Consider the following 14,547-nt stretch of genomic DNA (forward strand, 5'->3'; position numbering starts at 1 on the left):
TGTTAGCTTTTAGGTAAGGTAAACCAGACCTTCCTCCAAGGTGGATATGCTGGATAGTCTGACGCGAGGTTACTCCGTGGTGGGAGATAATACAAGTACGGATACATAATAAAAGAGAATGACAGTTTGGCACGCACGACAGAATGCAGCCTTGTAACTTTTATTTTTGTAGAAGAGGCAAACTAATAATTGTTAAAGCCGTTTGCTTTGATTGAATAATTGATTAAACACGTACAGTACGCCGTCATTTGGGTGTGTTCTAAATAATGTGTTTGTGTTGATTGTCGTTAAATTAAGACTTACAGTAGGACTTTACTGTGTACTTCTGCACAGTAATAAAAGTGAACAAAATATAACGCAGTTGGAGGGTGAAGGAAAGTAAAAAAAACTTCCAACTCTCACAAGAGAGTTGCTGCCTGCCTGTTTGCTCGTGTCGCCCACACACAGAACACTGTGATCCGAAACAACAGCCAAGTCAACCATAATGGGACTCCCAACTGGGTCGACTAAATGATGTCAACTTGACATTATGCCCTCTGCTATGCTTGGGGGGAACCTCTACATCATATCTACGCCACAGGGCTTTCACATACATCACCGGTGCGCCGGAACGGGCACTTGGCTCGCTCCCCTGGCTTAATGATGCTTTGAACACATTAGTGGCTGTGGTTTCGCAGGGAAGGGAATCTCTCAACCACAACCTGGGTCTGGTCATGCACCGTCTGGTCATGCGCCACTCGGTGGCGCGCTATGAGCTTGTAGATCTGCTATTTTTCAATAGCTAAAGCATAACATAATAACACCAAAAGGGGTTCCCGCCAAAAATGGGTTAATTAAAAAGGCCCCTTAATCGGTTATGCGAGCTCTCCCAGGAGTGGTGGCATCTCACTCCATGAGGTGAGCAGCTTGATTCCAGAATTAGAATCGGCGTCACGTCGCAGATTTTAGATTTTAAGTAAAAAGAGTGGGTGAAATTTGTTTTTGTGGATAGTTCCGATTGTATTGTTATTTATTTATTATTTTTTTCGTAGAAAAGAAAGTGAAGAAGGGGGGGGGGGGGGGGGGGGGAGTAGATCAAGAAAAAGAAACAAATCAAAAATCTAATATGTCAAAAATGTACCCATTACACATTTACATTTACACATACACCTGAGGCTGAGATAAGGTACTATAAAGGTGCATGAGCATGGCAGCAGGTGTGTATACTATATAATAGCCTATACTTGTGAACGCTATAAGGTCCTTCCCTATAGTCATTCCGTCCACTAAAGAGCATGATGTTGTCTTGCAATGATATTATCCCACAAATGACTGTAGATCAAACCTCGTTTCCCATGAATAAATAGTGACCAATAGTGACCAATAATATATAGTGACCTTATATGGCTTGTAATCACGTGCAGTCATGTGTGAAAGGTATAGGCCTACTAGCCCTCTGAATGACACTATACACAGCAGGGGACATGCACACATAAGACATCAAAGGGGACTTCAGCCCCTGCCCTTTTACCTGTCTGTAGAACAACCCTCTCCACGAATGAATGCATCATTTACTACATGGTGGAAGAAATGCAAATGCCACTCCTTTCCATGCCATGCTGGAAGGCAGCGTTCAGGAGAATGAACTTGGAATACAGAATTTTGCGTTGAACAAATTTGTTCAAATCTCCACTAGCTAAAGAGTGCTGGGTTGCTCCCTGAGAATAGCTGATCTACAAGCTCTCAACGCGTCGCAGCGTGACGCGTTGTGAGCTTGTAGATCTGCTATTCTTATACAAAAGTGCCCTCTTACGGGATTTCAGCCCCTGCCCCTCTAACACACTCTGCATGTATGTCCCTGCTACACAGTAGAGGTGAACAATGTAATGTCAAGTGGCTGGTTTATTTCTTCTTCTTTTTTTAAGACGTTCTTGAATCAGTAGATTTTGAGTTATATCTAACCACTTAAATCCCACATGGTTGACCGGAATCCCTCAGCGCTCTATAGTAGTGTTTTCTGTTATTGTGGGAAAGGCTTTTGCTGAAAATAGCAGGTCAACAAGCTCACAAATGCAACGTGTTGCGAGCTTGTCGATCTGCCATTTTCAGCAAAAGCTTCTACGATAAGGATGCTGGGTTTAAGTGGTTAAGATACTTATACTTCAAAATAATACAAATATATTCTATAGAACATCCTGAACAAGAACAGAATTGGACAATCATGAAATGATTCAAATGAATAATCGTAACACAGGGTCCCCTGTGTGAAAAGCCAGCAATATCTTAACCACTAAGGCAAAGGGATATCCCCATGACTCGGGGGAGATATTAGACTTAAGGCCATCTAGGCTGAGGTTGTCTTGTGAGCCACTCTGCTACTACTATTTTCTATATCACAGTTCAGCATTCTAACAGCAAACTAAATGGAACTGTTCTCTGTTAATATTCACTCAATGAGGTACAATATGAATATGAATTTATGAGTATTCAGAAGTGTCGTTTACGCCTGTGCTTCGTGGCCGTGATAGGTCACTGACTTTACCTCTGCGTTTCCTTTCTGTGATGTGTGGACAGATTACAGAGCGCCCACACAACCTGCCCAGCACGGGGGAAAAAATACTGTCAGCAGCTAAAAGATACATTGCTGTCTGCGTTTGTTCAAAATGTACCTTTTGTTTGTGTGTTTCACGCAGATCGCACTGCGTCATAGACATGTGGCGTTAGACATGAGTGCAAGCTTTTAGTTTGTTGTATTTGGGAATAATTACCAGATTTATTTATTTTTTTGGAAAATATCAATTATGACTATGGTGACAGACTCGAGCCGGGCACTGTTGACTGTAGACTTCTGGGTGCTTCAATCAAAGTCAAAGTCATACGATTTGTCACACACGTTACCGCAGTGAAATTCCGGTAACGTGGAGTGGTGAGCCGCAGGCAAGGAGCGGTGAGCTGCAGCGTGCGCCGCGCTCGGGAATCATTTGATTAGTAGATTTGACCCCCAATCCAAGCCTTTGATGCTGAGTGTCAAGCAGGGAGGCACTGGGTCCCATTTTTACAGTCTTTGGTATGACCCGGCCGGGGATCGAACCCCGACCTCCCAGTTTCAGGGCGGACACTCTAACCACAAGGCCACTGAGCTGGTAATCGCCACTGAGCAAGCCCCCGGTGAGGCTCTCCAGCGTTGAAGCACTCGGACTGCAGGCAGACCTGTGGATTTATGATGAGGAAACCCCGTGCAGCTGGGCTTTAACCCATTTTGGGCGGGAAACCCTTTTGGTGTTAGCATTATGTTATGCTTTAGCTATTGAAAAATAGCAGATCTAGAAGCTCAGAACGTCTGACATAGAAACATAGCTTTTTCAGAAAACTGTCAGGATGTAGAAGACATTTTTAGAATCTGATCTCAGGTCAAAATGGGTAACATTGAGCGTTCGGTTGCACTTCCGCATTTGATGGTGGTCAAATACGGAAGCAGAGCGTTCTTCCGGGTGCTTCAAAACGCCACTAAGCAACATCCATAGCGGGGGGAAGGGGGGGGGGGCTATCGCTCCGGTTCAGTCTATCCTTTTATTACTCTATGACCCTGTAGTTTATAAATAACTCTATGGCTCACATGGGTTACGAAAACACCCAAGGCGTGTCTTTTAAGAGCCACAGTTATCATGTTCAATATATTGAACATAATAACTGCTATACTGTATATATAGTTTATGAGCAGCAAAATCAGTTATGTGACGTCTCTGCAAGGGCTTGCATAGTCTTTACCCCATGCTGCTGGCCTGGTTCCCGATCGGTTGGAGCTGAATTGATCAAGCCAAATATACCCTACAATCAATCAACAATGATTGGCTGTTGAACAAACTAATCATCACAAATGTCAAATTGCCGGCTGATATAAAAGTGAAACAATCACATTTGAAAGGCACGCCCTTATTTTGGAAAGATATGCCCCCCTTTTAAACGAATAATTGTAAGACCACGGTCCCCACAGTGAAAAAAGGGGAAAGCTCTATTCTCGTAGCATTAATGTCTATTGTGTTTGTTCAGTAAAGCCCAAACCACACCAATGGGTTGCCATGCAACTCCTTGCAACCAAACGGTTGTGAGTAGACGCGTGCTGAAACCGTTTGGGACTTAACAGGGAACTCCGCTGAATCTCTCCATTTCTTTAATAAATAAAAAATAAAAATTTCCGCTAGGCCACCAATTTCATCAAAGTGAGAACCTATCTGTCAGCTTCAATTTTATAATGTCCTTGTTCCAGTTTTGTCAGCTCATTATTTTTGTTTCATCATTTCCAATTTGACTTGTTTATCCTGTATCCTGTAGAGCTCTCTGCTGATTTGATGAAATTTCTATGCCGACCTAAAGATTTATTTTCTGTTTTTAAGAGCTAGAGAGACTTCAGTTACTGAACACACACTCTAGTCTATAGCAATGACTGCTATCTGAATATAGAGCTATTTAACACATAATTGTTTTGCTTCTCCAGCTGACAATTCAGTTGACATTAGGAACTCATAGACGTTTCAATTCTGTTCATAAAATAATTCTCTTCGGCTGGACTCGTCAAATCAATTCACACATGCAAATCTGCATTAAAACACAACAATAAGGTAACCTTAGCTTGACAAAATGTAATCTAACCCTAACAGAATCATTACAGTGTTGGATTAGCTACATTATAAATGATCATACTTATGCCATTACCATTTACAGTGGAAGCAAGTTTCAGCTGCAATTTTAAAGAAATAACATCATGACAAGATACCTGTGCAAATGTATCTGCTCAGCCCATTGTACACAAATATACGCATCGTCACATGTGTGTGAGCGCGCGCGTACACACACACACACACACACACACACACACACACACACACACACACACACACACACACTTGACAGTACGTTACAGTTTCATGTGACACAATATTTATCTTGCCATGCATGCATGCTGCCTAGTTGCCTTCAATTATCTTAAATCTGACTTGTATTATGGCTACACAAAGCGGTCTGTTCACGTGTGTCATAAAGATGAATGGTTTAAATTCTTTGATTGTATTAACCTGTGAATATTCTGACATCCTAGACTTCCCAGCATGCCTCAGGGCACATCTGTGTCTGTAATCTTTCTATTGTTGTGTCATTTGCCATGGGAATGCGTTGTGAGGTTTTATATGTCATCTGTGATTAATGTCTTTGGTTTACGTTCATTTAACCACGTGCATGTGTGTGTGTGTGTGGTGTGTGTGTGTGTGTGTGTGTGTGTGTGTGTGTGTGTGTGTGTGTGTGTGTGTGTGTGTGTGTGTGTGTGTTTGTGTGTTTATTTTGGGAAATACAATGACTGTTTTGGGTAGTTGCAGAGAATTAAAAAAAAAAAATCACACTTATGTGATCATACATCATACATCACATTCCGTGCTCAGCCAATCAAATCATCACGAATGTCATTCCGGCCAATCACTTTTGGTGTCTTCACTTTTCAGCCCTCACTTTTATCCTCAATATGTATACTTTGCTCAGCCAATCTAATCATCACTATGGGGTGATCAGCCAATCATCAGCCAATGTTTGTGTACACACAAACCCTCAAAGCTGGGCATAGGAGGGGGGCTATGACTCCGTGAGCTAAACACTTCACACATTGAGTGCCATGGATGGAGATCTCAGTCTTTTAATGTTTTTACTTTTTTTATATTGATTAAGGTTTATATCAGGGATATTAAGCTTCGAATCGGCAAAGCACAGCTGGCATTTAGGATCTTGCGGCCGATCTGGCTATCTGTCCTGCTGTATGGCTCTGAAACATCCAAAAAGCAAGCAAGCTACAGGTTCAAATGCCTGCGTTACATCATCAAGCTATTGTGGCCCCTCAAAAACAAAAAATGAGTTATGGAGGATCACAAAACAGGACAGTACACTGTAGCCATTACCATCAAAAGGAGAACGTAGAACTGGACAGGCCACACCCTTAGAAAGGACACAGATAGCACCATGAGACAGGCCCTGGACTACAGCCCACAAGAGGATTTTTCCTTTATTAAATAAAGGACAAAGACGGGATCGGCAGGTTCTTAGCTTAATAATGAAACACGCACATTTAATAACTGACAAATAAATCTGCAAACACAATTTCACTTGCTTCTGTCCCTATACCAAAATAATAAACATACAAATCAACAGTTAATCCCACAATCCCCTTTCAACCCAACCAAGTCCCAACGTCTGTTACCCCTCAAATCAAATCACCACTTCAATTGTAAACAATAAACAAAACATTTGCGTCACGCGAGGCAGGCGCTTTGAATCGTGAACAGTCCCACGACCGCCGTCCTCTTAGCACGCTCCCGTGAAAGTATAGTTCCTTTTGTACAAACGCAATGTTCGGGGTACCCCTTAAACTGTAATCCACCGGCAATCCAACACAACTCATACGTGATGCGTTCCTAGTCGACCGACGGCTCACTCACTCATCCAGCGCTGTTGTCACCGTCACCTCAGTGTCCCGACACGGCCACTTACTCCGCGCTTGGCTGAGCTTGACATCTCGTAAATTCAGGCTGCAGGTTACCGGTAGTTGATGCAACCTTGCCACCAACTACAGACCCTGGCGCCCTTGAGATCTCTTCCTTCCACCCGTTCACTAGTACACAGGTCGTTCATCTCCCTTCCCCGCTGCACCACACCCTCTATTTGTCAAGTAGTGTGTGGCAGCAATCACTCAGTCCCCCTGCCAATCAGACCCATTACCTCCCACATGAATCGGAAGTGCTCACATTGACTTCAAAGTCACTTCATAGGATTTTGCATGCACTGACATCACTCGTGCATAATAACATGCATTGGAAAAGCAGACAATTATCATATAATAGGGGAAGAGGAAACAGGCCCTGAACTACAACCCACAGGGGAAGAGGAAACAGGCCCTGAAACAGATAACGAGACAGGCCCTGGACTACAACCAACAGGGGAAGAGGAAACAGGCCCTGAAACAGATAACGAGACAGGCCCTGGACTACAACCAACAGGGGAAGAGGAAACAGGCCCTGAAACAGATAACGAGACAGGCCCTGGACTACAACCAACAGGGGAAGAGGAAACACATAACAACGAGACAGGCCCTGGACTACAACCAACAGGGGAAGAGGAAACACATAACAACGAGACAGGCCCTGGACTACAACCAACAGGACTTAAAGTCTCTCTGATTATCTCAGATTCTAATCAAAACAACCTTTATTTACGGCCGATTACGGCCACGTCACTGATCGCTGTTATAATTACAAAATGTAATCCAAGAAACGACTCATTCAGGGACACACTGGAGGGCCGGCTGTAGGACAATAGCTCCAGAGAGGGGGGTGTACGCTTGCGTGCGTGATGCAGTGGTCAATGGGTGAGTGCTTATGTGAATGGCCTGGCATCTGCAGGGGTCAATAGGTCGTAAGGGGTCGATGGGTCCTACTCTAAACGGACACACATACGGACAGACTGACACAGGGACACACAGCCATTTAAAGGAGCGATGTGCACCGCTCAAAATCCTCAGTGTCAATTCAACTCTTACACTTTCAGAGTAAAACTAACACTGGGGATTTGTGCAGTGGAACCTGTGATGGCCAGCTAGGAAAAAAAGAAGTGATTAATGGTAATGTCTGTTCCAAAGATAGCCCCTTGTGTCCTTCCCTTTATCCCTCATTCGTCGGACAAAGTCAAGTCATCTGTGGGAAATGTCTGTGGGAATAAGAGCTATGGGACAAGCTCGAGAGAGAGCCATATTTTATAGAGTTAAAAACAAGCAGGTGAGTGTTTTATCTGTGGAATTCAGGAAATGAGACACACCAGACAGCAGATAAGGCAGGCAGACATGTGTTAATGGTCTGAACACTGTGATTAATTGATTCCACCCATTCAGTGACATAATTCTGTCTATATGTATGGGTATAATATTTCATTAATCAGTCATTCACGCTCCAGCCAGGTGACATGAGGGGTAATACGTAAAAAGGAAGCATAACTCATTGCTCATGCCTCATTGTCTCATGTGTGTCCGTTTGACACCTTCTGCCTTGTCAAGCCTCAGTTATAGTTGGTGACAAAGAGCTCATCTACAACTAAGCTCACAACGCTTGTAGATCTGCAGATTATAAGTGCGCAACATAGGCACACAAAGTTACGTATATCAACTTCAGACTCATTTGCTCACAGAAGCATGGTCTCTCATATTTATTATACCTCCATTTTACGCAGGTAGATTTTCCCAGCGCCCACGCTCTTTTTATCCACACCCCAGCCAGGGAAGGAAAAGTTGCCATTTTTGATCAATGTGGTGACTCACTGCATCAAGTGGACTCGAATATTTGCCATCAGATGTCATTTCTCAGAGGCTCCAAATAAATTTATTTATTTTAAATAATAGAACAAAAAGAGGACTCATTTGAAGACCTGCCTGCCAGGTTTGGCCATGCAGCATCGAGGCACCCCTGAGGCACGTTCACGTGGCCCTTCAACGTATATCCCCACCTGACAGTCTCTGAGCCTCCTTCTAATTATGTTCATTTGCAACGAGGAGGCTTATCATGCTGCATGTCTATATGTGTCTCCGTGTGAAACAGAACCACTGGAGGATGCAGCTCCACTCTTTCTGCCATCTTAAGCAGTATGCAAAATAAAGCCCGCCGCAGATTATTGCTGAAGCTTCAGAATATACTGTGTTGCATTGTGATTCGCTGTGAGTTCTCCCAAATGTGCATCAGAGATATGGAAGAGGCTAATGTTGGCCTATTTGTTCATCAGTCTGTCTGTCTTATCCATCCTTTACCTATTGTGTCAGAGTAATGGAATTCTAAACAGTGCCACCATGCATGTAGGGCTATAGGTATTGGCAGGTGTGCTGATGCATGCATGACCCAAATGCCACAAGAAAAAGATAAAGAAAAAGAAATCTCCAAGGGCTTTAAGAGGGTCAGGGGCTATAGCTGACATATATAGCAGCCAAGTATGGAGCCCTGGGGCACTCCAGTCAACAAAGTCTATGGTTTAAGAAAGTGACTTAAAAAAAAGAAAAATGGGAGGGGAGAAAGTGTCATTAAACACTTTATATTGGTCTATTTATTATACTTCCTGTGCATAAATCATTCATTGCGATATACAGATCATTCAAAATCTCTATAGTTCACTGTTGATTTGTCTTTTGTACTCTTTTCATGCATGCCAACATTATTATCATGACCGTATAGTCACCATACTCTGCCTCCTTAGTCTGTTCATAGTACCATCTCTAGTCTGAACAGACATATACAGGCAGCCCCATTAGCTGACAGACTTGGAGCCCAGGATCAGTCATGTTCAAGTCTGTTGTTGCCATGCAAAAGGCAGGCCCAGGGCAATAGGCTGGAAGACCTGACCCAAATCTGTCTTTACATAAGGCCCTTTACCATGACGGAGAGGAGAGAGGAGACAGACACATGCTGCAGAGAATGAGGCAGGCAGGCTGCAAATAATTAGATTATTTCAATATCATAATGCCAGCCAGTCATATGGGTGATCTGGTCTGACTGCTGTGCTGAGCAGAGGGCTTGATGAAAGGGCGAGGGAGCAGCGAGATGAAACAGGGAGGGGGGATATAGAAGAGAATCAGCACTACCAGTGCCATTTCCTAATTGGTCTGGAAGGAAGAGTCTTTTAATTCATGTATAGTCTGCATGGCAGCACGCATGCATGTGCACATTATATTGAGCTTGAGCACTGTCTGAAGTAGAACGATATAGAAAGAAAAAATAATGTAAATATTAATAAACAGAATCAAATACAACTCTCCTCATTTCAGCTCAAGATACAGGTGCGCACCTGCAGTAATTTAAAGTCTTAATAGGCTATCCAAATACCAAAGGGCCTGCAATATCTGTCTGAGGAACAAACGGGTTGTTAAAAGACGGCCCAGATGGGCAATGCAATGCTGAAAGGTAGGCTATCTGGGTGTATACAGACAGGTATAGTCTACTACGCACAGTTACGCGCGTAGGCTACAACACCATATAGCACGTCCATTATTACACAACTGGTCCTGTTCAAACTCAAATAATCAGATTAATCGTGCATTCCAAGCTACTTACGTGCCATATCGCAAAGAAGATCAGGGAAGCGCAGAGAACCAACGACAGCATGTAGCAGAAGGCAGCGAAAGTGAACATAATTGAAGGGGCGAAACGATAGATATTATTTCCAAAGAAGGACGACTACGAGTCCAAATTAATCACATCTAAAACAATGTTGTAAATAAAGTTCTCATGGTGCCACGTCGAGTCAAGGCGGTGACAGCACCATCAATTTGTCCCCTGAGTGTTCGCAACAATTTGTTGCAGAGAGAGAGAGTCTCCAGGCGAGCTGCGCGCGTCCACGATGCTCTTCACTTTGAAGTCGATGCGTGTTTACGCTGAGATTGTGACTGGGGGGGGGGAAACAGTCCAGTTGGCCCAGTAGACTTGAGTTGACAGGACTATAAATGTCCTCCAACGATTACCAATTTAAATCACAGACCAGACGCACACAAATCACACCGAGGACTGGTGGAAATTGAAACCAAGGTTATGCTCAAAACCATCCGGAGAGATGTGAATTTCAGCTGTCAGCGGCGTGGGTAATCCATTCGGCTACGGGAACAGAACGCAACACTGCTGCACGCATGCAACGCGCAATGATGCTGCTACGACATGAGCGCCTCGCCACTTCTCCCACTTGAGCTGGCACAAAGCGTAAAGAGGCTGTTTTATTTCCCCCGACACACCTATCGGCTCCAGCGCAGGGAAGGCGCTTTTAACAGGTGGATTTAAAAGACGTGCGCGCAAAGCCGAGAGGCGCAGCTTCGCTCGAAGTCGAAACATTAAGAAACACACATTCTATACGGGCTATATGTTCCCCACTGATTGATATTTTACATATTTAGCCTATACTAACTCGTCAGTAGGCCTATGCTAATTGCTTATATTTTAAAAGATTGGATTAACTCGTGAACGCAATTAAGGATGCAAAAAGATAAATCCGCAGCAGCCGCGTAGCCACAAAGCCAAAGAATGCATGACACACAAATGAAAAGACACCAAGAAGCAAAAGCCAATATAGCCTAAGGGGGAGAGGGGGAAAACATGTAGAAAAACGACTATCAATGATCTAAAAAAGATGAAATCCTTCACTATCTAGGCAACAGAAGGAAAGAGAGTGATCTATTGGCGCCGCCAAGTGTTTGGATCACGGCATAGCCTGCCCTACAGCAGTGGTAACGTTACACAGAAATTGGTATCTCTATCCTGTAGTGTAACCAATTAATTCCATGATTTGCAAATTCACAGTCAGTCAAAACTTAAGAATCCTCGGACATTAATATTTCACTGCATATGAGATGCCAAAACACTTGATAAGATGTAGACTGATTCATTGGATTAAACTAAATTACATCATAGTAGTACGTCACCCTAGCTGTCGAGTCACATTATTCGTTAGGTCATCAATTCCGGAGTGACCGTATAGGCTATGTTGACTCTCCCCTCAACGTCACGTGGAAGTTCGTTTTAGCAACGGACTGATATGCACCCTGTTGCCAAGTAGGATAAGCTTAGCTGACTTTTGGCTGGTGTCATTTGCTTTATTTTCATATTTCCAATTAACCAAATAACTATATATTAAAGACATGCATACTTCACATAATGTAGGCTATGCATTACAAGAATATAGACCTCATATTCGATACATCAAACCCAACCTGACGGAGTAAGTATAGCAAACGTTTTCCTATAGGATGATATGAATGGGCACTGGAACTTTTTCACAACCACATATAGGCATAATAATAGCCTATAGGCCTACAGGCTCAGCTAAATCTGTGCATGAATAATAGTGGTGTTAATGTATACAGTATGTATAATAATAATAATCTTTATTGACCCGAAGGATATTCGTCTTCACAGTCTGTTCAAACACCCACATCAAAAACAACACAGAGCACTCTCTCTAGGTCGTCCTTAGACGAACCCTCCATCGTTGCTTCCAGTCATCCCGGTTCTCCATACATCTGGCCAGTTCGTTAAGGTGCTTTGCACTCCTGCGTCGTTCTTGAGTACATCCACATACCGGTATGTTAATGTGGGACTTCCTCGTGACCGGTGCCCGTGTGTTGGTTCCCACAGCACTAGTTTACTGGCTGGCAGCTCTTGGTGTCTTTGGCAGTGTCCTGCTAGTCTCATTCTCCTGGCTGCTATTTTCTGGCTCAACCTTGGCATTCCATCATACAGATTTGTGTTGGTAACATGTGTACTCAATTTACAATTTACAATTTAGGCATTTATCAGACGCTCTTAATCCAGAGCGATTTACATTAAGCAAGAACAAAAAAGCATGGGAATACATCACATAAAAACATTTATCAAGAAACATGCGTAAGCTAAGAAAGTAACAGTGGAATATCTATATAATGAAGCTATACATATAAACTATACATCTATACTACTAAGCTATACATACATATGTACTATGACGTGCTATGACTACATACAATGCAATTATAGTGCTGTCTACATAACATGCTGTATCTGTATCAAATGCTATCTAAGTCTACAGAAATGCTATCTAAGGGGGTGGGGTAAGTGCTATGGGCCATGATGGAGTCTGAAAAGGTGGGTTTTCAGACTACGGCGGAAGATTGGGAGTGATGCTGCAGTTCTGACTGCAATGGGAAGTGCATTCCACAGTTTTGGAGCCAGAAGGGAGAAGAGTTTGGGACGTGTGGAGCGTTGTCCCGGCGTTTTTAGTGAGGGTACTTCCAGCTTCCCTGCGTTGGCTGATCTGAGTGCGCGGGAGGGTTTGTAGGGTTCGATCATACTTGCAAGATACTCTTATGGTTGAGTGCTGCATGCAGCATTCTGGTGTAGCACCCATCGAGAGACTTCTGCAGGGTTGGCTTCAGGGTCCAGCATTCACTGCCGTATAGGAGAACAGACTCTACCATTGCATAGCACAAAACACCAAGACAATACAAAAACGTGAGGTCCCCACAGTATACAGAACCATCCTATAGGCGGGGCAGTTTGTTTAATGCCGCGATGGCTGAGGGAACAAATCTCCTACTAAAACGGACTACTAAAACTGTAAGGCTTTTTTGGTGAAACCTGACTAACGATCGCTCATGAAATGTAGACGACATCGTCATCACCTAGTCATACTGACGGCCTAGCCTGATTGGCTGCCACACACGCTGCCTGCCTAAGCCAATGGGAGTGTAGTATGATTGCCTGCCTCCAAGCTATGCCACACGCACGGCAAAAGGGCTGATTTCTGCAACGCAGCAAGCAAGCTTTACCACCGCAGCCTCGAAGCGACAACATCTGCACAACAAAACACAGTCATTGAACCACGCACAGAACGTGGGAAACGAACACAAACAACGGCCGCGAGGTTGTGACACAGAAACATACACGTTACTAGAATAATAATCATTATGAGGGGGGGAGAACACAACGGAGACAGAGCTTCTTTCACCTGACAAATATCACTATGTGATAATTTCTTGGTTTTTAATCCTTTTAGCACCATTGTATAATCGTACCAGTCAGTCTACTATTTGCAAACTACATTCAAGTATTCAATCAAATCAAAAACATTTTTCAACTTTTACATGTGTCTTAAGTCTTAACCATGCACCTACTAAAGCAGTTACAGTATGTTGGTCAGACAGACAGAGCAAGGTACAGATACAGACAGTGATGAAGGAGAGAGGATGGATGATGGAGGAACAGAGATAGGATAATTAAATAAATGAAGCTAGACAGTGCAGTCTCCACAGCAACGGTGTCGGTGAACTCTCATGACACCTGCTCATATGCTGGGGTATCTTAGGAATGGCCTCGGACATTGAGAGGAAAATGTGTTTAAACACAGTGGTGGACAGTAGCTCATTACATTTACTTGAGTACTGTACTTTTTTGATTACCGGTACCCTATCTGTGCTTTACTTGAGTATATGTATTTTTGGATTCTCTCCCCATCGCAACCTTATTCTTTTTGTCATGACGCACACTTTGACCATAGGTGAGAGTAGGAACCAAGATTGCTCGGTAGAAAGCTTTGCCTTCTGGCTCAGCTCTCTTTTCGGTACAGCGACTGCATACCGCCCCTGCTGCTCCGATTCTCTGGCTGATCTCCTCCCAATCTCCATCACCCCTGAGATACTTAAACTCCTTCACTTGGGGTTAATGTCTCATTCACTACTTGGACTGCAAAATTTTGCAAAATAGGATGTTGTACTTAAAAGCAAGTACTCCAGTATACTTTAACTTTATTGTGGAGAGCCATCCATGTTGACTCTAGCCTGACCGTTGACCACTCAGGTGTGACCTTGACTGGCGGTCCCGTCGCCGCTGGCTGGCCTCTCCATGCTACAGTGACGCCCCCTTCCCTCACATCAAAGACGCCAAGTTCCCACAAGACAGGCGTCTACTGAGGGCTTTCCCACGTGAGTACAGTAGCAGCACCACAGGGAAAGCTCATTTACATTGTCTTTCTGCATATAGT

General features: G+C 43.6%; 1 protein-coding gene across 1 annotated transcript in view; it reads right to left on the reverse strand.

The window, feature by feature from the left end:
• The window catches only part of cnih3 (cornichon family AMPA receptor auxiliary protein 3), a gene marked incomplete at both ends in the record, with an annotated part of 89,394 nt that extends 79,216 nt beyond the window's left edge, over positions 1-10,178 (reverse strand). The window contains one exon of the mRNA XM_083789731.1: positions 10,101-10,178. Coding sequence (XP_083645857.1) covers positions 10,101-10,178 — 78 coding nt within the window. The remainder of the gene's footprint in view (positions 1-10,100) is intronic.
• Between the last annotated feature and the right edge of the window lie 4,369 nt (positions 10,179-14,547).

This window comes from Protomyctophum parallelum, assembly GCF_964188405.1.
Source record: "Protomyctophum parallelum genome assembly, chromosome: 19".
NCBI lineage: Eukaryota > Metazoa > Chordata > Actinopteri > Myctophiformes > Myctophidae > Protomyctophum > Protomyctophum parallelum.